General features: G+C 39.3%; 2 protein-coding genes across 4 annotated transcripts; both read right to left on the bottom strand.

Annotated features, from left to right (window-relative positions):
• Positions 1-1,773: 1,773 nt before the first annotated feature.
• Positions 1,774-4,720, bottom strand: LOC126595140 (homeobox-leucine zipper protein HOX3-like). Its single transcript, XM_050261517.1, has 4 exons — positions 4,347-4,720; positions 3,713-3,900; positions 3,515-3,594; positions 1,774-2,215 (listed from the first exon to the last, which is right to left on the bottom strand). Exons 1-4 carry the CDS (start codon positions 4,441-4,443, stop codon positions 1,900-1,902), a joined length of 681 nt encoding a protein of 226 aa, XP_050117474.1. The 5' UTR covers positions 4,444-4,720; the 3' UTR covers positions 1,774-1,899.
• A 3,339-nt stretch (positions 4,721-8,059) lies between these two features.
• LOC126596595 (ATP-dependent DNA helicase homolog RECG, chloroplastic-like) lies at positions 8,060-24,734 on the bottom strand. 3 transcript variants are annotated; one of them, XR_007614002.1, is made up of 21 exons: positions 24,106-24,734; positions 23,879-23,968; positions 23,265-23,347; positions 22,979-23,114; positions 22,575-22,832; positions 22,277-22,465; positions 22,064-22,176; positions 21,338-21,569; positions 20,594-20,757; positions 20,167-20,248; positions 19,839-19,928; positions 19,528-19,761; positions 19,130-19,201; positions 18,852-19,004; positions 18,612-18,755; positions 18,175-18,333; positions 9,896-9,979; positions 9,013-9,585; positions 8,669-8,769; positions 8,513-8,589; positions 8,060-8,398 (listed from the first exon to the last, which is right to left on the bottom strand). XR_007614002.1 is itself a non-coding variant. In XM_050263228.1 (20 exons), exons 2-19 carry the CDS (start codon positions 23,906-23,908, stop codon positions 8,677-8,679), a joined length of 2,889 nt encoding a protein of 962 aa, XP_050119185.1. In that variant the 5' UTR covers positions 23,909-23,968; positions 24,106-24,734; the 3' UTR covers positions 8,060-8,398; positions 8,669-8,676. The 3 variants fall into 3 exon arrangements, 1 of the variants encoding a protein (XP_050119185.1); XR_007614001.1 differs by having other exon boundaries at positions 8,513-8,769; XM_050263228.1 differs by lacking the exon at positions 8,513-8,589.
• Between the last annotated feature and the right edge of the window lie 281 nt (positions 24,735-25,015).

Genomic DNA, 25,015 nt, shown 5'->3' with positions numbered 1-25,015 from the left:
TTTCTAACCACCATCGTGTGATTCACACGCATCAAAATTCAAACTCAAGACCAACTGTGTGACTGTGTTGAATATAAGCCTAAAATTCGTTTCAACTATTGGGCTACCCAATGGTGGTTGACAGATTATATGTTGGAAATGAACTTTGTCATGGCAGATGAATCCATGGCCGTCCATTTGGAATAAGGATCTACGTATCCATTGTGTGGCCCATGTGATATGTGCATGGTTTGGCAGCATATTCTAAATGTTGGGTTGGGAGGTGAAGGGAGGTTATATTACGTGCCTTAGATATAAAGTGATCATAAATTTATACAGCTGAAACTTGAAAATACTTATCAGACAATTAAATGCTTTGAAGATGCTAAATTTTGCCCTACATAATCCCAATCTAAAGGACCGGATGGTACGCATCAACCCCCATATTCTCAAATCTGTTTGGAATTATTTAGGGTGTACAAGCCCCTAAATGTAACCTAAACTGACCTTTTTTCTTTTTCGAAATATAGTGATATATTTACATTAAAGGGTGGAGGAATAAATTGGTTTAAATTTGTTATCAACAAGATTACAACTGAACCGACCCCTTTTCTTTTCTTTTGAAACACAACGATATATTTAGACTAATGGGTGGGATAATAATTGGTCTCATCTCGCTGTTAAAAAAAATCGAACCTAAACTCACCCTCATTTGTGGTTCTATATATTTCCATACTTTCTTTTGCTAGGTCATCTTTTGGTTCTGTAATTGTATAAGGTGTTAATGTTTGGAGGTGACTATTGCAAACTTAAATTAATATTCAGTTTAATTTACATTTTACAAGAACTTATCAAACTCTTAGTGGATCAATGGAGGTCATCAACATATTTTTAGCAAGAAATGAGAAATCTTTATGGATCATGGGAGAATTATAACATGATTATATATGGGATGGGAGTGTGCCCTACACAAACAATTGACATGAAAACTAGTTGTCACGTATGGTCCTTGTCTCAGACAGGATCAAACACTGTTTCCTCATATTTTCTCAAGGAGGAAAGTGTTCCAGCATTTCCGATATATATCTTACCTGTTCTTCCTCCGAGGTGATCCAATTCCATCAAGGTTTGTCTGATATTGTAATTTTCTTTAAAAATATATATATAATTTTAGTCTTTGTTTTCGAGCTGAGCAGCTCAAGATTTCCAGATTTCCCCAAGAAGTTTCATTATTTTGTTCGGCATTACAGCCCATCGTTTCCCTTAGCTGTTTCAACTGAAGCCCAAATTTGTGGGCCTTGTTAAAACTAAGCCCAAATGTGCGGGCTTCTCATGTTATGGACATAAGGAAACAATTAAATAATATCAGGAAATGAATATCATAAAAGGATTTGTTATTTGTTCTGAAAAAAATCATCATCACGGGCTCTTCTTCTTTGAAAAATAAAAAGGAAAAAAGCGGTATTTTCAGTTCTTTTTAGTGCTTCAATTCCTAAAAGAAAATTATACGAGGGTATACGGTCTCTTCTTAAAGAGAGAGTACGACTGTGTACGATTGATGTTTTCTCAACGTTCTCAAAGTGGAGAAGTTTGTTGTCATGAAATCACCATTTTTGCCTCGACTTGTCCACTTAAAGATTGTAGCATTTTTGAAAATCGGGTTCTTTGTCCATGGTTTCAAATCATTGCTGCGCACAGTGGCAAACATGCCAGAACATCCGAAACATTTACGCAGATTCCCAAACGAAGTCAGTGTTCTGTGTCCCAAGAGTCCCAACCCAAACACGTCAATCATTATACTAACATTAACATTATCTAATATTAATTTCTTTTCACTATTCATTCCTTTGATATCGATGACGATCATGATCAAGTTGGTCAAATTACAAACTGATTAAGATTAACTACACGCAGCCGCGATTAGAGGGCAGGCGTCGCCACTTTAGTGGACAAGGTTGGGGCCGCGGTGGCCGGGATATTATTAGTCTTGGTTGGCCCGCCGCCCCTGTTCCTGTCGGGAGTGGTGGTGGTGGTGACTCGCTCGCAACGAGGGCACATGGTGAGTGTGGATGCCGGAAGAGGGTCGCAACTGTGGGGGTAAAGCACGGTGGGCGGGCTGACTTTCATTGCCCTCAGCTCCTCCACCTCCTTTTGCAGCCGCCTGTTCTGTTCAGTCAGCGATCCGAACCATCTCTTCAGATACTCGCATTCCATCTCTGTTTGCTTCAGCTTGCTCCTACAAACTCACCGTCCACGTTAATTAATTAATTAATTAAAATATCAAAATCATAAATTGTTTTAAAATTTAAAAACCTGGAAAACTACGTGCACGCGTAAGTAAAAGATAACTCATATGTTATGACATACGTGAGTTACAAAACACTTGCAAACCTTTTAATAAGCACGTGTTTATGCATGTATGTATGTATGTGTGTATATGCATCTATATATACAATGAACTTCAGTTGAGCGATTCCCAAATACTTTACATATGTATGTGTACAAACGAACTTAAATGGGGAGGAGGAATCATCACCTAAAGTTCGGATGAGAAATCGAACCCAACACCCAAAGTGTAAGGACAAATACTCTTAACTAACTAAGTTGTAAACCCCGCTCCAAATTACTGAAGAATCCAAATGTTATCGAATTGAATATGTTTATATATTCAAATTGTTTACATCATTAAATTATGTAATACACGTACGTGGGTACGTTTTGAGCAAAATATGAGACGCGTGGTGGATGACATAGATGAAATCATAAATGCATGGCAACAAGTCCAAAGAGTAAAGACTACCAGGCAGCTAGAGTGAGTCATGAGTCAAAGAAAGCACTTATTAGAGTGATGGAACTGACGAGCACACGAGGTTATCAAACACCAGAAACATCGTCTTCTTCATCAATGCTCACTTCTTTATATCATCATTATGTTTGATTCTTAAGAACAAAACTATTATTATCTTTCGAGTAATATTACACTTACTCCATATTTGTATTATTTATATACAGGTAGGGCCTACTAATACACTTGAATCTCATCTAAAAAATAATGATACAAATATTTAGTAAGAATAACATTTTTGTTATCTTCCTTCAAAATATCATAAATTTGAGTGCCTACTTTACCCACCTAATTGTAGCTGCCAATATTATTAGGGTTAATTATGTATATGTTACACTTAAAGTTTTTGCCAAAAAAAAGAAAGAAAATTCAATCATTTTCTTCCGAGGAATCTAAGAACAAGAATATTATGACATCTTTTAGCATAAAAAAGGAAAACTACACAAAAAAATCTTAGCAACGAATACCCAGAGTTCGACATTTTATTATACACACATATACACATAGATATATATATATATAGAATTAGATTCAAATGATAAATGCATAAGTATAGTTTGTGAAAAGGACATAACGAGAGATATAAAAATCCCAACCACCAAGGAAACAAAAATTAATGGAAGGGCCAAAGAAAATAAAGTTCCAAGTCCATGAGGTGATGCTGGCTGAGCTATTAGGGTACACACTTACCTGGCCCTACGATTTTGAAACCACACCTCGACCTGGCGTGGCCTCAGCTTCAACTGCATCGCCAACGCCTCTTTCTGTTTCTACAAAACATTCCAAAACTGTATTTATTATTTTGAACAAGATGAACATGTTTAATTTAGTAATTAATATATATTTAATTAGTTAAGATCACAGACTACTAATTATAATTAAGCTTACAGGGTTCAAGGTGTGGTTTTGTCTGAAGCTCTCTTCGAGAAGACGAGACTGTTCCTTTGTGAGACGAAGCTTCTTGCGGGGAGGACCCGATCCGTTGCTGCTTTCTTCTTCGTCTTCCATGCCCGCTGTCATCCATTCTTCTTGATCTCCTTGTAGTGATGGTATTTGGTTTATGTCCAAGTCTCTCACTGCAAAACCCAATTCACAATTTTTAAAGATTTTTTTATACCAACGATATCGAGGGAGGGGGATTAAACTTCAACTTTTTATGAATTTAATATATATGTACCAATAAAAACAGTTTTTAAACAAATATTAGCCACCAAACCTGTCTCTGTGAGACATGACAAAGAGAGAGTTTATTAGGGTTTGTTGGGGGTGGAAGTTAAAAGGAAAGGCATGCAAGATATCCGGGTGAAAGATCGTATCGTATATATGATAAGGATCAACCAAAAACAAAAAAATCGTATGTTTAATAAAAAATTTAAACAAAAAAAAGAAAATATTGATAGCTAATAATATGTTTCCAAATAATACACAAACATCAATCGATTAAGGCTAATTAATAGACTTTAAAAAAGAAAAATATGGTGTAGAAAAATGAAGGAAGAAAAGCTTCGGTGGGTTCATTTACCAGATGAATTAGGAAAAGACGGGTACGAAGAGAAGCCAGGAACGGATATAGTCAACTCCAAGCTCGACGATCCCATCGCCGTCGGTAAAACCGCCATAGAAACCCTAGCTAGTCGCAGGTGTGAGATAGAAGATGAAGAATGAAGAGGAAGAAGAAAGGAGGACGAGATAGAGTGAGAGAGAGAGAGAGAGAGAGAGAGAGAGAGAGGGGAAAGGGTAAAGTAAAAACAGGAAGAGACAGAGATGAAAACCACACAACTAGATGATGAAATAGAGAGAAAAAGTTAAAAGGTGTAAAGGTCAAATAAATAGTGGGTAGAGAGAGAGAGAGAGAGAGAGAGAGAGAGAGCAACAAATAAAAATGGGGGAAGGGCAAAGGAGTAAAAAAAACATAAAAAAAAGTATGGATGGGACGAGGATATATGGAGTTTGGGCTAGGGTTTTCTTGACCGTTGTCGTCAAGTCAAAAGGTCTGACCGTTCGTTTGCGAGGTGTCGGACTGAAGAGAAACCAGTGTGGGAGAATGACCGGCAAGCTCTCCTGTTGAAGGCGATTACAAAAGAGAGGGGGTGTTGAATGGTGGTTGTCGGTTGAAAGGTCAGCCGGTGAAATGATTGGGAACGATGAGTTTGGTTCTTGAGCCTTCTTTCTCAATTTTGTCACGGGAGAAGAACTTACATAAAATAGATAAATCTTTGTATTGTATTCGAAATTTTATTGTTACAAATCTTGTAATATACTTGTTTCATATAAATCTTCTTTCAAATACATACAACATTTTCAATGAGCCCCTATACCCTTTAAAGGAAAAGGGATAACCTATTAAAGCACCGACCCATAAACATATACTTCATGATAACTGATTGAATCAGGGCCGTTGAGAGTTTGATCAGCGATGCAGAGGAAAAAGGATGGCATGGGGTGGGGCACATTGGATGTAATTTTTTGTTTTAAATTCTAATCTTTTTATTTAAAATATGCTTAAGGTGGGCATATATATTAATGGGACTGTGCTGTTACGTAGTGTTTGGATGATGGGAAAATTGAATGCTGCTCGAGTTATCTGATTTGCTGGCACAAAAGGAGTTGTAACGTTTGCTCAAGAAGAAAATGACATAATTCTGGGCAGGTATGGTATTTTGGAGCAGAGTCATTTATGAAGCAATTGAGCGTTGCTAATTTTCTGCAACCTTCTTAATTTTTAATGCCTCTGTAATTGCACCAACGACTTTAGAATAAATTTTCTGGTGTGGACTCTGGAGACCGTTTTGGGGCTTTAATGCCTCTCTCTCTCTCTCTCTCTCTCTCTCGCTCTCTCTCTTCTGTAATGAGCTTATTGTTACAATGACGTTTTGGTTCAGTAATGCATTATTTTAACAACCGAAAGAGATTTACACAATATTACATTATGGAATCGAGACATCACTATTTCGGTGAACCTATTTCGTAGAAATCCATTTTTATCCCGATGGGACGTTATAGGAATTCATGAGGTTCTACTACTAATTATTCATGGGTTGGAATTTGGAAACATGTTCTTGTTTTTCCAAATTGCATCAGAAGACTAGTCAGCAAAATTAAAATAAAGATCATAATTATTGAGGAACAATTAATGGAAGATTTATCTAGGAATATTAAAAACTGAAATGTATAATCAGTAGATTTGACCATGAATATCAATATCCAATGTCCCAAATAATTGATCACCTCCCTCCCTTTTTCAAGATAATTTTATGTGTGCCGGAAACACGGTTTAGTACATCAAATGTTATAATATAAGTGATTATAATTTTTTTTGTAAGTATCTAACCACTTGTAGTATTACATTTAGTATATTGAACCGTATTTCTATCACAGTAAAAAATCTCTCCATCTTTTCACAGAGTGAAGAATTACAACCGGCCATTTGTTTTATAATGTATGTCAAAAACCAAATCAAACACTTGTGAGACACACCGACATTTCTATTGGTTAAAGTCAGACAACTGGCGTGAAATTATCATGTTGTTAAACCCATCTAACATCATTAGTCATTTTACTTTAAATGAATGCTAAAGTTTTAACAAAGTATATATGATGTTTACAACGACTTTTACTGTGCACCCAAGTGCCACACTAATGCTCCTGAATTTTCCAATGTGCGTCAACTCTCAATATTCTCTCACACGTTTGTTCACGTGTTGTGAAGTTCACGTTAAATATATGAACGATACATCTTAATAAGTAAAGTGAAGAACGTGTGACTATTAGGCTTCACGTGTGGTGCAAACTTAAGTTGATACATGAAGTTCAAGTTCCATCATGGAAAGGCAATTGGAGAAGTAGACTTAGCCTTAGCCTATGTAAGATTTCTTAACTTTGTTCGTGAAACAACTCTCTACATCCCTTATGAATACAACTAGATAGAAGAGTAGTTGATTACTTTTGCATTAAGTTAAAGAGTGACTTTGGTGCAACAAAGCGTATAATATATATTTTCGTCTTTCTATCTATCACACATCAAATGAGGAGAAAGACAGGCACAAAAAATATACACTCGTTACACCTAAATATTCTCATTTAAGTAATATTACTGAACCTTGTTACGTGAAAAGAATGTCAAATCATCAGCCGTTGGTCTTAGTTCAGCTTCTCTCGCATGCAGTCATTTGTGCACACAGCACGGCCTTCCCACGCCCTCATCGCTCAGTCATTAGGCCAAATTCTATTTATTTTTCTTTCTTTTTATTTATTTGATTTTTCGGTCGTAAAGTCCTAACTTTTTAGTAGGAATTATTATATTTCTGAAGAGAAAAGAGAATTATTATTGCATATTTGGCAAAGGCGTGGGGGTGGGGGTGGGGGTCCACTTTGATCATTACGTGGAAGACAAGTCATGGAACATGGTGGCTGTGAACCCCACTTTTGAATGATTGGTAGGGAACCGTTTGGGACCCACTTGTCTGCTTGTCCCCCTCTCGTGAATTGCTGATTGGGCATTCCATCAAACATTGCCGTGCCTGTAATACCAGTGGATAACAGGTGGGTCCCTCCGTCGACCTTGTGGTTTCACACTCACTCGTGACGATGGTCGCACCATTACGTGATATCATCAACTTACTAAAAAAAAATGCTAAAGAGACTCTCGCAAAAATAAGATTCTTCATAAATTCTTTGACACACCATGTTTTTGATACAATGATGTATAATGATGATAAAAAAATTAACGTCAAACTGTGAAGTAACAGAGAATCCTCAATAATTTCGATGACTTCATTCTGATGTATACTCCTCGACAATTTCAAGAAACTATTTTTCTTTGCGAAAGTCTCAAATGATAATGTAAAATTTCAAGTCGTCATAAAGCACTACGATATAATCGTATTCTTCTTTACTTTTACTTGCGTGTCATTGCAGAAAAAAGAAATATGGACCTTAAATATCTCTACGCGACATATGGTCCAACAGAACGACAAAGATTTCATTTTCTACAAATGTTCGCATTGACTTTCTTCAATAATTTGTGTCAATATATTCTCAAGTCCTTTTCTGGGCAGGATGTTCAGCAGATACGGAGAGCTATACAAGGAAGTACGTGAGGAGCAGTCTTTCAATGAAAATTACCGAATTTCGTCGAAAAATCGTTACGTTCTGAAACAGAAATTCGTAGAGAAGACGAGTCGATTAAGGAAAAGAATCTCCTAAACATGTGAAACCTAGGTAGAGATCAAAACGTTAACAGAAGCAAAAACATAAAAATTACATAGCAGATTACTCACTTTCTTTATACATCTTTGAGAATTCTTCGAAATTCAAGCAAGCGGATTGTTAGGATGCTGACATATCAAACTATGTAAAAAAATGCCTACTAAACAGTGATTAACAATCTACTTCAATGGCAAAAAGCATGTTTGAATATGGCATTCCTTTTCGCTGGTGTGCAAAAATGGGCATGTCTGCATATTCAGTGTTTGCTCTCCAAATTCGACCAGGGCAACGTTTTTCATGACTAGCCATTACCAGTTGCTCCCCTTAACTCTACGTCACGACTTTGCTCCATTCCAAGGAGGCAACCTAAGAAATCGAGCAAACATCTTCAGCAAGACATCACTGTTCTTTGTGTACAAGTATTTCTAATCAAACTAATTCATATCACAAGTACAATCCTTAAGTTGGAGTTGGGATTACCGCTAAGGAAATCACGCAGAAGCATCAAGCTTGCAACAGATATGGTATACACGACATGGTTCCCGAAAGCAATCATACTATTACACAAAAAAGGACAAGATGCCATCAATACAACCAATAGAATCTTGTATAGATTTGCAAGGTTCCAAATTTTACCACGACACTCAGTCACCCAGAATAGACAGCGGCTGTCTCATGCTAAGCTCTGCCTTAAGCAGCGGGAATTGCTCCAAATCATGGGAAGCACCTAAAACTTTCTGTAAAAAGAATCACCGCATGTGTTATACTACATGAACTAGAGCATCAACCAAACATGAATTGCAGAGTCAACTATGCATTTGTACCATAGAAAATTAAACCTTAAACAGCAAGAAATTCTTGCACACAGATTAGTTTTATGTACTAATAGTCTAATAAATAGAACCATGTAAAAGAATGGTAACCAAGAAATTATCACTGAATTTATAAGATTAAAAGGACACAGCAGGAGTACTATTTACCAGAGCAGCAAGATGCGCTTCTTGTAAGATATTGCCATCTACTTCCAATCTTGCAATAGGAAACTCTGGAAGATGTCCTGACTGTTTCTTGCCAAGCAAGTTACCAGGTCCACGTAAAAGAAGGTCCATGTTTGCCAAATAAAAACCATCTGACGATTTCCCCAGGACCTTCAGCCGAGTTAGACTACTGGAAGAAGATGCTAATAGTAAACATTTAGACTTTCTCACTCCTCGTCCAACTCGTCCTCTAAGTTGGTGTAACTGAGCTATCCCAAATCTCTCAGCATTCATAACAACCATCATAGATGCATCCGGAACATCAACACCAATCTCAATTACTTGTGTGGAAAGCAGTATATCTGTTTCTCCAGATCTGAACTTTCTCAACGCTTCATCTTTCTCATCACTCTTCATCCTTCCATGCAACAATCCACAAGTGTAGCCCTGAAACCTATCAGATATAGCTTCAAAATCTGCCGCAGCAGCACGAAGTTGCGGCAGCTGTTCAGATTGTTCAATAACTGGATACACAAGATAGACTCTCCCTCCTTCTTTTAACTCATCCAGCATCATCTGTTACATGCTATATCATTTGCGTCAGAAATAATAAAATCAAAAGGGTAGAATTAGTAAAATCTTTCTATTCTAGTCTAACAAGAAAATAATATATCTGTCATTCTGTCAAGTATCTTGTGAAGACGACCATGATCTCTTAACAAAATGATGAACCCAGTGATGTTCTTCATTTTTTTTTTCAAATCCAAAACCTTTTCTGCACCAAATGGCTTTATTGTGTTTCAAAAAAAAAATATGTATATATATATATATATATATATATATATATATTAGAGTCCTGTAACAAAGTTAAAACAAGGACAATCACCTCATAAACATCCTCAAATCCATTGTCATTTCCTTCAATGATGAATGTCTCAACTGGAATTCTTCCTGGAGGTAAGTCTGTTATCTGTTATTCAAAGAAAATAGAAACGAAAGAATCAACAAATACTCAATACAGGGTATCAACCTATACAAATGCAGCGGCCACCAAGAAATAGAATACCTATTAACTTTTAAACTGAATATAGTTCCCTTTTAAACTAAATGTGGCACGAACACCTTGATTGCAATAAGAAATAATCTTAGATTGGTTTATTTCTTAAGAAAGTTCAAATTTTCACTGCAAACAAGACTTTAAGATTAGGCATCTCAATGTAATTTTTAAAGTTTGAGTTCAAGAGAGCAAAATGCGTTTAGGAACGTGGAATATAGGAACCTTAACGGGAAAATCTATGGAAGTAGTGGAAGTTATGGTGAGGAGAAGGATAAATATTATGTGCCTACAAGAAACTAAGTGGGTTGGTAGTAAGGCAAAGGATCTAGAAAACTCAGGGTTTAAACTTTGGTATTCGGGCACAAATAGAACGAGAAACGGTGTTGGCATCATCGTGGACAAGACCTTGGTACAAGATGTTGTAGATGTCAAGAGGGTAGGAGATAGAATCATGGCAATCAAGATTGTAATAGGACAAGAACTTATCAATGTGATTAGTGCGTACGCACCTCAAGTAGGGTTGGATACGAGTTCGAAGGAGAAATTTTGGGAAGATCTTGGAGACTTGGTGCAAGGAATTGCTCAGACGGAGAAGTTATTTATAGGAGGAGATTTAAATGGACACGTGGGCAGGGAGACAGGCAACTATGGAGGTTTTCATGGTGGCCATGGTTTTGGGGAGAGAAACGAGGATGGGGAAGCTATCTTGGATTTTGCAATGGCATATGATCTCTTCTTAGCCAACACCTTCTTTAAGAAGAGAGAAGAACATGTGATCACCTACAAGAGTGGGTCGTCAAAAACACAAATAGATTTTCTTCTAATGAGGAAAGGGGATCGTATAACTTGTAAGGATTGCAAAGTTATACCAGGAGAGAGCGTGGCTAATCAACATCGCTTGTTGGTGATGGATGTACATATCAAAAGAGTAAGACAAAAGAACAAGACTTGGAAGTGCCCAAGGACTAGATGGTGGAATCTAAAAGAAGAAAAACAAGCCATTTTCAAAGAGAAGGTAATCACCCAATGTGTGTGGGATAGAGAGGGGGAAGCTAGCCAAATGTGGGATTCCATGGCTAGTTGTATCCGAAAAGTAGCAAAAGAGGTATTAGGAGAGTCCAAGGGCTTTGCCCCACACCAAAAGGAATCTTGGTGGTGGAATGAGGAGGTACAAACAAAGGTGAAGGCTAAGAAGGAATGTTGTAAAGCCTTATACAAGGAGAGGACCGATGAAAATGGTGAAAGGTATAGAAAAGCGAAGCAAGAGGCGAAGAAAGCTGTCAGAGAAGCTAAGTTAGCGGCTTACGACGATATGTATAAACGACTAGATACCAAAGAAGGAGAGTTGGATATCTATAAACTATCTAGAGCAAGGGAAAAGAAGACAAGAGACCTAAACCAAGTGAGGTGCATCAAGGATGAGGATGGAAAGGTTCTTGCTACAGAGAACGCGGTTAAAGACAGATGGAGAGGTTATTTTCATAATCTTTTCAATGAAGGACATGAAATGAGTGCTTCTTTAGGGGAGTTGAGTAACTCAGAAGAGTGTAGAAACTACTCTTTTTATCGTCGAATCCGGAAGGAAGAAGTGGTTGTAGCTTTGAAGAAGATGAAGCATAAAAAAGCAATAGGCCCAGACGATATACCAATCGAAGTGTGGAAACTTTTGGGAGAGACAGGTATAACATGGCTCACTGACCTTTTCAATAGGATTTTGAAAACGAAGAAGATGCCAAATGAGTGGCGAACGAGCACTTTGGTGCCTATCTACAAGAATAAGGGCGACGTACAAAATTGCATGAACTATAGGGGTATTAAGCTAATGAGTCATACAATGAAGCTCTGGGAGAGAGTCATTGAGCATAGATTGAGGCAAGAGACACGGGTTTCGGACAACCAATTCGGGTTCATGCCAGGGCGCTCAACCATGGAGGCAATCTATCTCTTACGAAGATTGATGGAAAGATATAGAGATGGGAAAAAGGATTTACACATGGTCTTTATAGATTTGGAAAAAGCGTATGATAGGGTCCCAAGAGACATTCTTTGGAGGATTTTAGAGAAGAAAGGAGTACGAGTAGCATATATCCAAGCTATAAAGGATATGTATGAAGGAGCAAAGACTGCCGTAAGAACTCATGAAGGACAAACCGAAAGCTTCCCCATAACTGTAGGATTACATCAAGGCTCATCCTTAAGTCCTTACCTTTTTGCGTTGGTAATGGATGAGTTAACAGGACATATTCAAGATGATATTCCTTGGTGTATGCTTTTCGCAGACGATATAGTGTTGATAGATGAAACTCAGGAAGGGGTAAATGCAAAGCTTAACCTTTGGAGAGAAGTGTTGGAATCTAAAGGTCTTCGCCTAAGCCGATCAAAGACAGAATATATGGAGTGCAAGTTCAGTGCAAATGGAGGCCAAAACGAGTTAGGGGTGAGGATCGGAGATCAAGAAATACCAAAGAGCGACCGTTTTCGTTACCTAGGATCTATCTTGCAAAAGAACGGAGAATTAGATGGAGATCTCAACCATAGAATACAAGCTGGATGGATGAAGTGGAAGAGTGCATCCGGTGTGTTATGTGACCGCCGTATGCCACTGAAGCTCAAGGGAAAATTTTATAGGACGGCAATAAGGCCGGCGATGCTGTATGGCACAGAATGTTGGGCGGTGAAACATCAGCACGTACACAAAATGGGTGTAGCGGAGATGAGGATGCTTCGTTGGATGTGTGGGCACACGAGAAAGGATAAGATTAGGAATGAGGATATCCGGGGTAAAGTAGGAGTAGCCGAAATTGAAGGAAAGATGAGAGAAAATCGGTTACGGTGGTTTGGACATGTGCAAAGAAGGCCTACTGACGCTCCGATTAGAAGATGCGACTATGGGACAGAGGTTCAGGGCCGAAGGGGTAGAGGAAGACCTAGGAAAACTTTGGAAGAGACTCTAAGAAAAGACTTAGAGTACTTGGATCTAACGAAGGACATGACACATGATCGAGCACAATGGCGTTCTAAGATTCATATAGCCGATCCCACCCAGTGACTTGGATTTTCCAAGTCTCCAACCGAGAAGTTTTCCTCACTCGGAAAATTAAGGGAACACTACCCCAACCTACATGCTCCACTCAGAAAGCTTCAACATACAAGCTTCAACAAAAGAAAATTCAAAGAACTTAGCGAATAAGGCTTTGGTGTATTTAACACAATACGTTGAAATGAAGGAAAACTTATTTATTGATATCCCCGATAAGCTACAAATATGTACATATACATGAGTCAAAATAAACACACAAGAGGGAGCCTTCACAAAGGTTGCTTAGGAGAAGTCTCAGCAGTCGGTAGAGCCTCAGAAAGAGAAGGCACCGGAGGGGGATCATTTGGAGCCTCAGTACTGGACAGAACCCTAGAAGGAGGAGGCATCAGAGGTTGATCATTTGGAGCTTCATTACGCGGTACAGCCCCAGAAGACGAAGGCAATAAATGCCTTTGGAACAAACCCACAAATCTCTGATGATCAAGTAAAACCTGACCATCAGTTTCCTTCATCTGGTCAAGCTTCCTCTTCATGTTTGTAGCATAGTCATGTGCGAGCCGGTGCAACTGTTTATTCTCATGCTTGAGCCCTCTAATCTCCTGTTTGAGACTCATCACTTCAGCCGCCAATGATTCAACTTGGCGGGTTCGAGCAAATAGGCGTTGGGCCATATTAGACACAGAACCTGCACACTGAACACTGAGAGCCAGCGAATCCTTAACAGCTAACTCATCAGACCGTTTGGAAAGTAGTCTGTTATCTTTGGGAGTGAGAAGGTTCCTGGCCACCACCGCAGCGGTCATATCATTCTTCATCACGGAATCCCCAACGGTAAGAGGACCAGTGGGGGAGACGAAGGATGGACGCCATATGTTGTCTGGAGAAGGCGGGGCTGCCTCTTCAACAAGGTTCAAGTCAAAACGACGGTCGGAGGGGCCAGACATTTTCAAAGGTGTTGAAGAGAGAAGAGGTCGGACAAATCAAGATCTTAGAAGTGCAAGAATGAAGCTTCTACTGGTGGAGATTCAAGTGTGCTTTGGAACTTAATGCCAGCCCCTATAAAAATCTGCACTCGACGGAGCTTCAGAAATCGAAGAGGCGCCTGCTCAGAAATCGAAGAGGCGTTTGCTTTCTCAAAAGCTGGGCTGCTTAGAGATCACGAGGGTTGATCTCAGAAATCGAAGAGGCGTTTGCTTTCTCAAAAGTTGGGCTGCTCAAAGACCACAAAGGCCGATCTCAGAAATCGAAGAAGCGCTCACTTTCTCAAAAGCTGGGCTCCCCAGAGACCACGAGGGCCGATCTCAGAAATCGAAGAGGCACCTACTTTTCCAGCCTTGTCAGCACCTGTCACACGCACACTCAGCTTTGCGGAAATTATGGGCATTCTATCGAAGACTTCTGGGGAAGTAGAAAACACATGAATCTTACTGTTCAACCACCCACTTGCCACACGCAACAATAGCTCATGGGTACCACAGAAAACTTTGCCAAAGTTCTCTGCCAAAGTTGAGCACGTGAAGCTTGCAGCTCCCACTACATCACTCTGACCAAGAAGGGTAAAAGAATAGCAAATAAACAGCACTAACAAAGTTTAAACCCATAAATTTTGAAGGTCTAGCTACCATATTATTACCCACAAGGGTAAAGGAACAGTACCACTGCTGGATAATTGGAAAGTCCCTGTGTGTCAACTTCTGTGCTTCGTGGCAAGGTAGACTAGCAAACATGCCCAACCTTTACTCACATTCGAGAAAACACTCCCAATAAGATTGCTTGCTCCAAAATCGAAGAGGCACCGTCCTCCGAATCTCGAGAGCCAGACTCCCAACATGACTACTTTCTTAAAAATCGAAGAGAAGCTTCGTGGCAAGGTAGACTAGCAAACATGCCCAACCTTTACTCACATTCGAGAAAACACTCCCAACAAGATTGCTTGCTCCAAAATCGAAGAGGCACCGCCCTCCGAATCTCGAGAGCCAGACTCCCAACATGATTACTTTATCAAAAATCGAAGAGACGCTGCTCCCCGAATCTTCGAGAGCCAGACCCCCAGCATGATTGCTTTCTCAAAAATCGATGAGGCATCGTTCTCCGAATCAATCGAAGAGGCGCTCGCTTTCTCAAAAGCTGGGCTGCTCAGAGACCACGAGGGCCAATCTCAGAAATCGAAGAGGCACCTACTTTTCTAGCCTTGTCAGCACCGGTCACACGCACACTCAGCTTTGCAGAAATTATGGGCATTCTGTCGAAGACTTCTGGTGAAGTAGAAAGCACATGAATCTTACTGTTCAATCACCCACTTCCCACACGCAACAATAGCTCATGGGTACCACATATAACTTTGCCAAAGTTGAGCACGTGAAGCTTGCAGCTCCCACTACATCGCTCTGACCAAGAAAGGTAAAAGAATAGCAAAGAAACAGCACTAACAAAGTTTAGACACATAAATTTTGAAGGTCTAGCTACCATATTATTACCCACAAGGGTAAAGGAACAGTACCACTGCTGGATAATTGGAAAGTCCCTGTGTGTCAACCTCTGTGCTTCGTGGCAAGGTAGACTAGCAAACATGCCCAACCTTTACTCACATTCGAGAAAACACTCCCAACAAGATTGCTTGCTCCAAAATCGAAGAGGCACCGTCCTCCGAATCTCGAGAGCCAGACTCCCAACATGACTACTTTCTCAAAATTGAAGAGAGGGTAAAGGAACAGTACCATTGCTGGATAATTGGAAAGTCCCTGTGTGTCAACCTTTGTGCTTCGTGGCAAGGTAGACTAGCAAACATGCCCAACCTTTACTCACATTCGAGACAACACTCCCAACAAGATTGCTTGCTCCAAAATCGAAGAGGCACCGCCCTTCGAATCTCGAGAGCCAGACTCCCAACATGATTACTTCCTCAAAAATCGAAGAGACACTGCTCTCCGAATCTCGAGAGTCAGACCCCCAACATGATTGCTTTCTCAAAAATCGAAGAGGCATCGTTTTCCGAATCTCGAGAGCCAGATACCACAGACCACTTTTTCAAAGTGCTCTGACAGAGTTAAAACATGTGAAACTGGCAGCTCCCACTACCGTGCTATGACCAAGCAGGGTAAAGGAATAGCATTACTACTTGTTGTTAGGGAGACTCCTATATATGTCGACCTCCATCCCCAACGGACAGGCAGACCTGCAAAAATGCTCAACCCTTCATCATATCTGAGAGGGCACTCCCAACGAAGCCTTTCGAAATATTCAGCTTTCTTTCCCCCCGATAATACCTCTGCAAACAAGCTATACTAGAGCAAGAATATCTCATATCATCAGGGTTAAAAGCAAGAGTATCCCATATCATGCTTTTTCCCTGTCTTTTCCTTTGGCCTTGTTTTTACCTGCAAGACAAGGAGAAAGAGAGCAATCAGTCAGCAGTTGGAATCAAGCTTCCAGCCAGGAACTGACTGCCTGGAACCCCTTACCTGATTACTTACCTGGCATTGCTCTCGAGTACTCATCTTCAACATCTTATGTTTCCAGGGAAGATTCCGCATCTGCTTGAGGAACAGATAGGGCAAGTGCGAAGGATACAAGGAAGCATGTGGAGACAAGCGTAACAGCACACGTGCCGATACATCCATTACTCTGTCAAAAGCAAAAGTATCCCATATCAGCAGGGTGGAACGTACTCTAGATTTGATGGACTTGTTTTGACCCTCAAATTCTTCAGTCGGCCTTATACTCTGGAGGAAACCAGAAAACCCTCCAGCTCAGTTCAAGAATAAGCCTGTGGAAAGTTACTTCTTCAAAAGCAAAAGTATCTCATATCATCTCTTCTCATTTTTCTTCTCTTTATCCTTCATGCTGCTGCAAGATGGGGAGAAGGTGAACAATCAGTCGGAGCTCTGATTGCTTACCTTGTCTGTCACCTCTTTCAGCAGACCCCCTAGCTCGGCGACTTGGGGGACTCCTACTACATGGTTTGTATCGCGCTTGACCAAGCCTGAAACTACAAGTAAGCTTCAAGTGAAATTGATACATTACCTTGTGCATCTCCACCAGTTAAAGATACCACCCCTGGATGGAGGAAGAGTACTTCCAGAGAAGATGCCACATCTACCTATGAGACAGATAAGGCAAGTCAAGACGACACCACACTCCGATACTTAGAAGTTTCGTGATTACGAGATCATTCTCCCACAATATTTCCTAATGTCATTTGTACTAAATCATTCACTTGTACTCACTAAAGGAGAGCTTGAACCTATGTACTTGTGTAAACCCTTCACAATTAATGAGAACTCTTCTATTCCGTGGACGTAGCCAATCTGGGTGAACCACGTACATCTTGTGTTTGCTTTCCTATCTCTATCCATTTATATACTTATCCACACTAATGACCGGAGCAATCTAGCGAAGATCACAAAAAGCGACCGTTTTCGCTACCTAGGATCTATCTTGCAAGAGAACGGAGAATTAGATGGAGATCTCAACCATAGAATACGAGCTGGATGGATGAAGTGTAAGAATGCATCCGGCGTGTTGTGTGACCGTCGTAGGCCACTGAAGCTCAAGGGAAAATTTTATAGGACGGCAATAAGGCCAGCGATGTTGTATGGCACAGAATGTTGGGCGGTGAAGCATCAACACGTACACAAAATGGGTGTAGCGGAGATGAGGATGCTTCGTGGGATGTGTGGGCACACGAGAAAGGATAAGATTGGGAATGAGGATATCCGAGGTAAAGTAGGAGTAGCCGAAATTGTAGGAAAGATGAGAGAAAATCGGCTCCGGTGATTTGGACATGTGCAAAGAAGGCCGACTGACGCTCCGGTTCGAAGATGTGACTACGGGACAGAGGTTCAGGGCCGAAGGGGTAGAGGAAGACCTAGGAAAACTTTGGAAGAGACTCTAAGAAAAGACTTAGAGTACTTGGATCTAACGGAGGACATGACACAAAACCGAGCGCAATGGCGTTCTAGGATTCATATAGCCGACCCCACTTAGTGGGAAAAGGCTTTGTTGTTGTTGTTGTTGTAAATCACAGTCTTGGAGCCTGATATCCAAATGAGAAAAGAGAAATGCTTACCTGTGTCAATGACATATCCCCATATAAAGCAAGAGCAAGTGTCCTCGGGATAGGAGTAGCTGACATGGCAAGAACATGAGGAGCCATATGGTTGTCACCTTTTGAGGTCACATCTGAACTGGCGGCTACCATTCTAGAATTTATGGAGGTATAGTATAGCTGCAGGGATTAGTGCCTCAGTTAGCTCATCTTACAAAAAGAATTACAGTATAAAACGGAACCATTTCAAATTTCATGGAAACATCGAGAACAGCAAGCAGCATCCAAGGACATTCTAAAATGTTCACACAAAATGAACTCCTAGAACAATACCATCAAAATCTAATCATCCATATTACATAAGGTCTAAATGAAACAGTTTGCATACAGGACAAAAGTGGAGTACTACACCACAGAGGACACAACTAGAATACTTGGTTCAATTAGAAGCAAACAACCTTACTGTTAAACCGTCCTCTCTGGATCACACCAAAACGGTGTTGTTCATCCACCACTGCAATGCGTAATGCAAAGAATTCGATTTTGTCAGATATTAAACTGGTGGTTCCAACGACCATCGATATTTCTCCAGTCCTGAGACCCTGATACACGCAATATCAATGTTAGTATCACTGCCAATAACTAGGATGTGAAACGTTATACTTAACAAAACAAAAGAAGTGGACATTAATCCATGCCTCAAGAATTATCCGTGATTGTTTTGATGGGGTTGAGCCTGTTAGTAAAGCAATTGAAGGTTTTCGTTCAACATCCTCCATATTTTCAAGCAATTTATTTAAGTGCTCGTAATGCTGGACTGCAAGCAACTCAGTGGGAACCATGAAAGCTGCCTTTACATGAAACAAATAAAAACAACCAGTTACCTTCTGTTAGTAACAAAGATCATAACTCCTATTACATTACGAAAATATAAATGAAAAAAGGTCTGAAATGAAAACCTTTAAACAAGACCAACCTGATATCCAGAGCCAATAACCTCCATGCATGCTAGAAAAGCTACCACGGTTTTCCCACAACCAACATCACCCTGAAAATAAGTGTAACAACATTTATAAATCAAGAATGTCCTTTAGTTTCAAGTATACCTACTGTGCATGCCATGGTAATTAGGATGAAGAACACGGGCGGCCAATTTGAAAAGAGAGAGGAACAGAATTAGGGCAAAAGTCTAGGCTTAAAATTGTATTCAACCAGATGCCAAGAAAAAATTATCATGTTTTGTCCTCACTTTTTTTTATATATACTGCAGGTGCTCTAGTTACATGATATGAACGTCAAAATCAGCATTAAAATACTGTTTCATATTGTAACAAATATGAACAATTGGATACATCCTGTACACAAGATTACAACCTGCAAAAGCCGATTCATAGGAACTGGTTGCCTTAGATCCCAGATGATTTCTGAAACGGCAGTGAGTTGACTAGGAGTAAGGGTATATGGAAGAGCTTTTGAAAACTTCTTGGTAAGAATGGACCATTCCTTCACGTAAGCAGCACTTGATTCAGGTTTCCTGTACTTATCCAGCAATCCATCTTTCTCTATTTGTGTACCAAGACCTTCAAGCATTTGGTAAAGGCGCGCTAACTGACGGGCAATAACAACTAGGTCAGTTCAAACTTCAAATCTAAGAGAACTAATTACGAAATTTTAGTCAACATCACCTGCAGGTAAAAGAACTCATCAAATATTAGCCTTTTCCGAGCCAAATCAGCTTCGTCCATACTCTTTGGTTCGTGAATCCCCTTGTACGCCTGTATTATTAGTGCAAAAAGGACATCAGCTCAAGTTTTTCTGTATGCCAAAACAAGTTATTAAAAGAACAGCAAGGGGTAAATATAGCTAGTTCTTTAATAAATACAGGTAAACACTAAGACAAAGTGATGCCAATTGAGATGCTAAGGTTCACAGGGGTATAAGTGACCATAGTCAAAAGTATGAATTTCAATTGCATATATGCTTGATAATAAGGACACAAGTGAAGTGTCTTACATCATGAAGGCTTAACAGCCCAAAGTCCTGAGTGATATTTTTAGGAATAGGATCAACATCGACAGCCAAAACTTGTGCAACTCTGGGACAAGTAAAAATAGTAAAGATTTAGTTTACTGATATTGGAGCAAGTTACAAAGAGATTACCTAATTAATACCATAGTTCAAATAATTCAAAACAGCTGCAAAGAACTAAGAAGTAACCCCCATAGGATGAACGGAGTAATGTTATTGCATAAATGATAAACACAAAATTAGATTTCTAATATTGAGAAACCAGCCACGCGCCCAGAAACTGGGGTATGTTGTATAAAGAACTTAGAATAAGGCGAAACTAAATTAGAATCGGAAACTATAACCCCGCTAAAGAGAGTGGTTATGTTATGATGTTAGAAATGAAGTTTCATAAAAGGTCAGAGGCACAGACCTTGCAATGATGTCTCTCAAAACATTTGGATCTAAACCTCCTTTTGAAGGGTATATAGGATAAGGCCTCCCTTTTGCATGAAAAGACACTTCATTTTCATCTTTAAGCACATCAATATTGTATTCTCTCATTTCATAGTGACCTTTGACAGGCATTGTCCTTACCTATGTTAAAAGGCAACATGGTAAGTACAAGGCTCTAAATTAAGACAAAGATTAGAAAATGAATGATAAAATCTCAAGATAGCAATTGTACAGAATTTCATAAATCGATTCTGTTTACGCCCTAATGGTTTCAGCACATGAAAGGGTGAGCCAATTGATGTGGATCCATTGTCACTAAAAGTGCTGCAAAGTGCACTAACCAGCGAGTGACCATAAACTCATCAAAAGGTCTTTAAGGTAGTTCACATGCAGGACTCTAATTTCTGGTAACATTACAGGAATCCAAAGAGTAATCAGCAAACAAAGACCAACAACAACAGAAGAGTTACACATAGATTCTGTCATCTTCCATCCAGTAGAAACTGGCCCAAAGTAATAGTTTATAGGTGCGCAGAAGGAATATGAATATTACTCTCTGGACTATATTCTTCTTGTGATTAACTATATATTTGAGCACCAAGTAACAGTCCAAATAATAATAATAATAATAACACAAAATATCATTGCATTCTAAACCAATAAAAACAAATTGAGGAGCAAGCAATTAGTCCAACAACAGAGAAAAAACCCATAAGCTTACCTTGCCACTAACACATACAAAGTCCCCCTCTTTATGCTTTCCCTCAACAAGTCTAAGAAAGGGTAGAGAAGTAAAACGAGCGCCACGAAAAAATTTCTTCAGATGCAAAGAAATTGTCTTCTTTCTTCTACCATCAGCAGAATCATTCAAATGCTCAGTTGATTCATCGTCCATAATTTCGCATCCAACAACTACCTCAATAAATGAGAAAGAACTACTAGCTTTGATTCCCCTGTAACAGAAGAGGTAAGATATCGATTTTAAAAACAAAAACTTTACTGCAGATTGGCAACAAAAAGTGAGTGAATAAGTGGCTACGTACACAAGTAAATATAAATGCATGTAACATGTCTAGAGAAGCTTTACCAGATATGAGATACAAAAGCACAATCCTAGCATATAATATGTCATGAAATGTTCTTCATTATGTCATTGAACTAGATATCCATTTATCTCGTACAGAAACAGATTAACATCACTTCATATGTCAAAACATCAAGGTGTCGGTCACCAAGTAAATTACATTCCCACTTGTGCCTCATTGTTTTTCGAAACAAATTTGTTTCTCATTATTTCATGAACCATAACTATGAAACAAACTAAAAACCTTAACGAGTAAGCTAACTTGGAATCTATCAGATTACACATGTAGGGTCTTACCTCATCCAATTGATAAGGTTAGCACAAAAAAAAAATTCACTAGATATTTTGGAAAAAATTTAATACCTCGAACTTAATACCTTCCCAATGAAAATCAAGTACTGTCCATCATCAATTTTCATCTGAGCATTCTGTAAATCCGCATAGGTCCGAGGAAAGTGGTGAAGCAATTGCCGCAACTGTATGGAAACAAAACCAAAGCAATATAAACACAAGGCTTCTTTCAGATTCTCGATAAGAAGAGTAATGTGTCCTTTAACATAATTTCCTAAAACTCACTGTATGAAAGCCACAGTCTTCTAGCTGCCGACAGCGCTTCTTAGTTATTCCAGGTATGAAACTGATAGAACTGTCCAGGGAAAACTGAACAGACCCAGTATGATTTTGTGATTTAAGCAAAACCTTGCTAGAAGATTCCTCCACAGGAACTGTTTGATGTGAGTTTTCCTCAATAACCACAGTTGTGGACTGGAGAAATAAGGGCAGTATTTAAGAATCTTCTCTTAATAAGGAATTTTTTACACCTGTATAAGCAGGATACATAAAATCCCATATTTACAAAAGATAATCTTCGTACCTGCTCTTCACACATAGTATCAGACAGAAATCCTTCACCACTTTGAGTTGACAAAAGCATCCTTTCATTGAAACTGGTGGTTCCATCATACAATTCCACCCGAGGGGAACTACCTAAAATGATTGATGGAAATCGTGCACACACCAAGGAGACATCAAATTCATCTACGACATCTCTAACATGCATACCGGACTGCTTTTCAGCTCCTTCATTCTCAATCAAATCATCAAGACTATCATAACCAACCAAAGCAGATACCTACAAGAAAAAGAAACAGAAGAATATGAAGAGCAAACTTACGCATTCCCTTAGTCAGGATCCATGCACATCAGAAAAAGTTACAGCAATCAAACACAAACAGTACAACTTTTTGTGAATCAAACTTGTATAGACACAAAACCTACCTTATTGAGCAACTTTGACCGATCTGAGATGCTTGCTATGCCAAAAATATCTACTTCCTCCAAATTATTTTTGACAAGACTATGCTTTGGACGAGAACATAATCTCGATACCGTTGAAAAGAGAAAATTACTGAACCTGCAAATCGAAATAGGCATGCCCACCTTATTACTTACATGCTGTCATAACAACAACAACAACAACAACAAAGCCTTTTCCCACTAAGTGGGGTCGGCTATGTGAATCCTAGAACGCCATTGCGCTCGGTTTTGTATATAACTTCCAGACCTCATTTTTCTACCCAAAGCATTCCGATATCCCTTCTCAGCTTCAAAAGCAATTGCACTTCTCAATCCATTCCCGCTGAAGCACTGAAATGGAAACTCTTTGTCAATCATCATATAAAAGATGTCAACTTTATCCCTATGTTTTCAAATAGTTTTAGAATATGTCAAAATAATTTACAACAACATAGCAATTACGCATTAGCCACTCCCAATCACTCTCATCCCGCACACGCTTGCACTCTATTTTCCTCCTCAAACTCCACAACGCCGGACATGGACACTAGCATATTATCACATTCTATATGCTCAAAACCGCAGGCATTTTGTTTCTCTTGGGCCATTTTCCCGACTCTATGCATTGTGATTCTGCAACTCTCACTCAAATCTCACGCGCTACCGAAAATTGTAAGATATTGCGGCTATTTCCTTCCGATGGTATTGACGTTTGACGTGAATTCTCAACTCTCACACGGCACGATACAGAAACACGATTCGGGAAGTTCAAAACTTCAAAGCATCTTAGTAAGCAACTCTACCACATCTTACTTGGAAATCGAAAATTCTTCATAAAATTAAGGCTGTTGATGAGAGGAAATGAAAAAGTTAGAAACTTACAGGTTGCACAGCTGAGACTGTGGGTGCCATGTGCAACAAGCAAGCTCACCCCAAGAACTGGACATCCCTAAACAGCAAAAACATCAAAACCTGCACACGATTGAGTAAACAGGTACACAGGAAGAATGCAAAGTGTCAAAACATGGAAAAATTAACCTCGGAAACAACATTCTTAACATTGACAAGGAACAAGACAACGTCAAATTTGTGATTTAACGTTAAAATACCAGATTATGGCTCGGAACTGAAAGGAAAGTCTGTTTCTTTCTCTCTCTCTGTCGTCTAGATATCTCTCACTCCATGTCTGAGGATACTTTTCTCTGTTTTTCGATTTACTCCTTCAGAAAAGGCCGGGCCTTTACCGGCCCAGACAGATCCTCACGAACCCCGTTGGGCCTTTCTGAAAAGTTACAAGGACGAAACTGAAAAACCGAGTAAATACGGAAGCTATTAGTGCAATTTAGCCATTTTAGCGATTATAAATACAGTAAGATGCAAAGTTTTTCAGCTAGGGTTTCGACAGAGAGAGGGCGCAGCGTCACAGCGTGTTAGCAGACGTTTGGGTTTATGTTCATATCTTCCTTCTGCAATTTTTTTCTCAAGTTTGAATGAATCAAAGGGCTGAGGCAAAAGGGCAGAGCAATGAATCAATGGCTCTGATTTACTTGTAGGTTTTCTACAGGACCCCCTGCCATGGAAGCCCTGGAGATCAAGTCCTTCCACAGATTTTACTCTTCTGTGGGAGACGATGGCATCATAGTACGGGTTTTGTGCTTGAATGATGGGTTGGTTGTGGATTTGGAAATTTGGGACTCCCATATCTTCCCTTCCCGCCTCCTTCCCATTTTTCTCCTCTCACAAACCCGCCTCCAATCGCCATTACATTCCCCCAATCATCCCAAATTACATTTTTGTCCATGTAACAAATTTTTTTAATAAATGATATTATCTATACGTGGACGAATAGGTAACTCTCACAATATATTCTCACAATATATTAACAATAATATGGTTCGAATTCTTTTTTTGATGAAAACCAAACATAAGACATCGATGAATAACTTCAAATTTTATGTGGTTCATTTAATTGAAATTTTGAGAAATTCATTAATTTTGATCAAATTTAATTCATTTGTA

This window comes from Malus sylvestris, chromosome 13, assembly GCF_916048215.2.
Source record: "Malus sylvestris chromosome 13, drMalSylv7.2, whole genome shotgun sequence".
Taxonomy (NCBI): Eukaryota; Viridiplantae; Streptophyta; class Magnoliopsida; order Rosales; family Rosaceae; genus Malus; species Malus sylvestris.
Note: the sequence above shows the minus strand (reverse complement) of the source record. Positions and strands in the feature narration are given on the sequence as shown.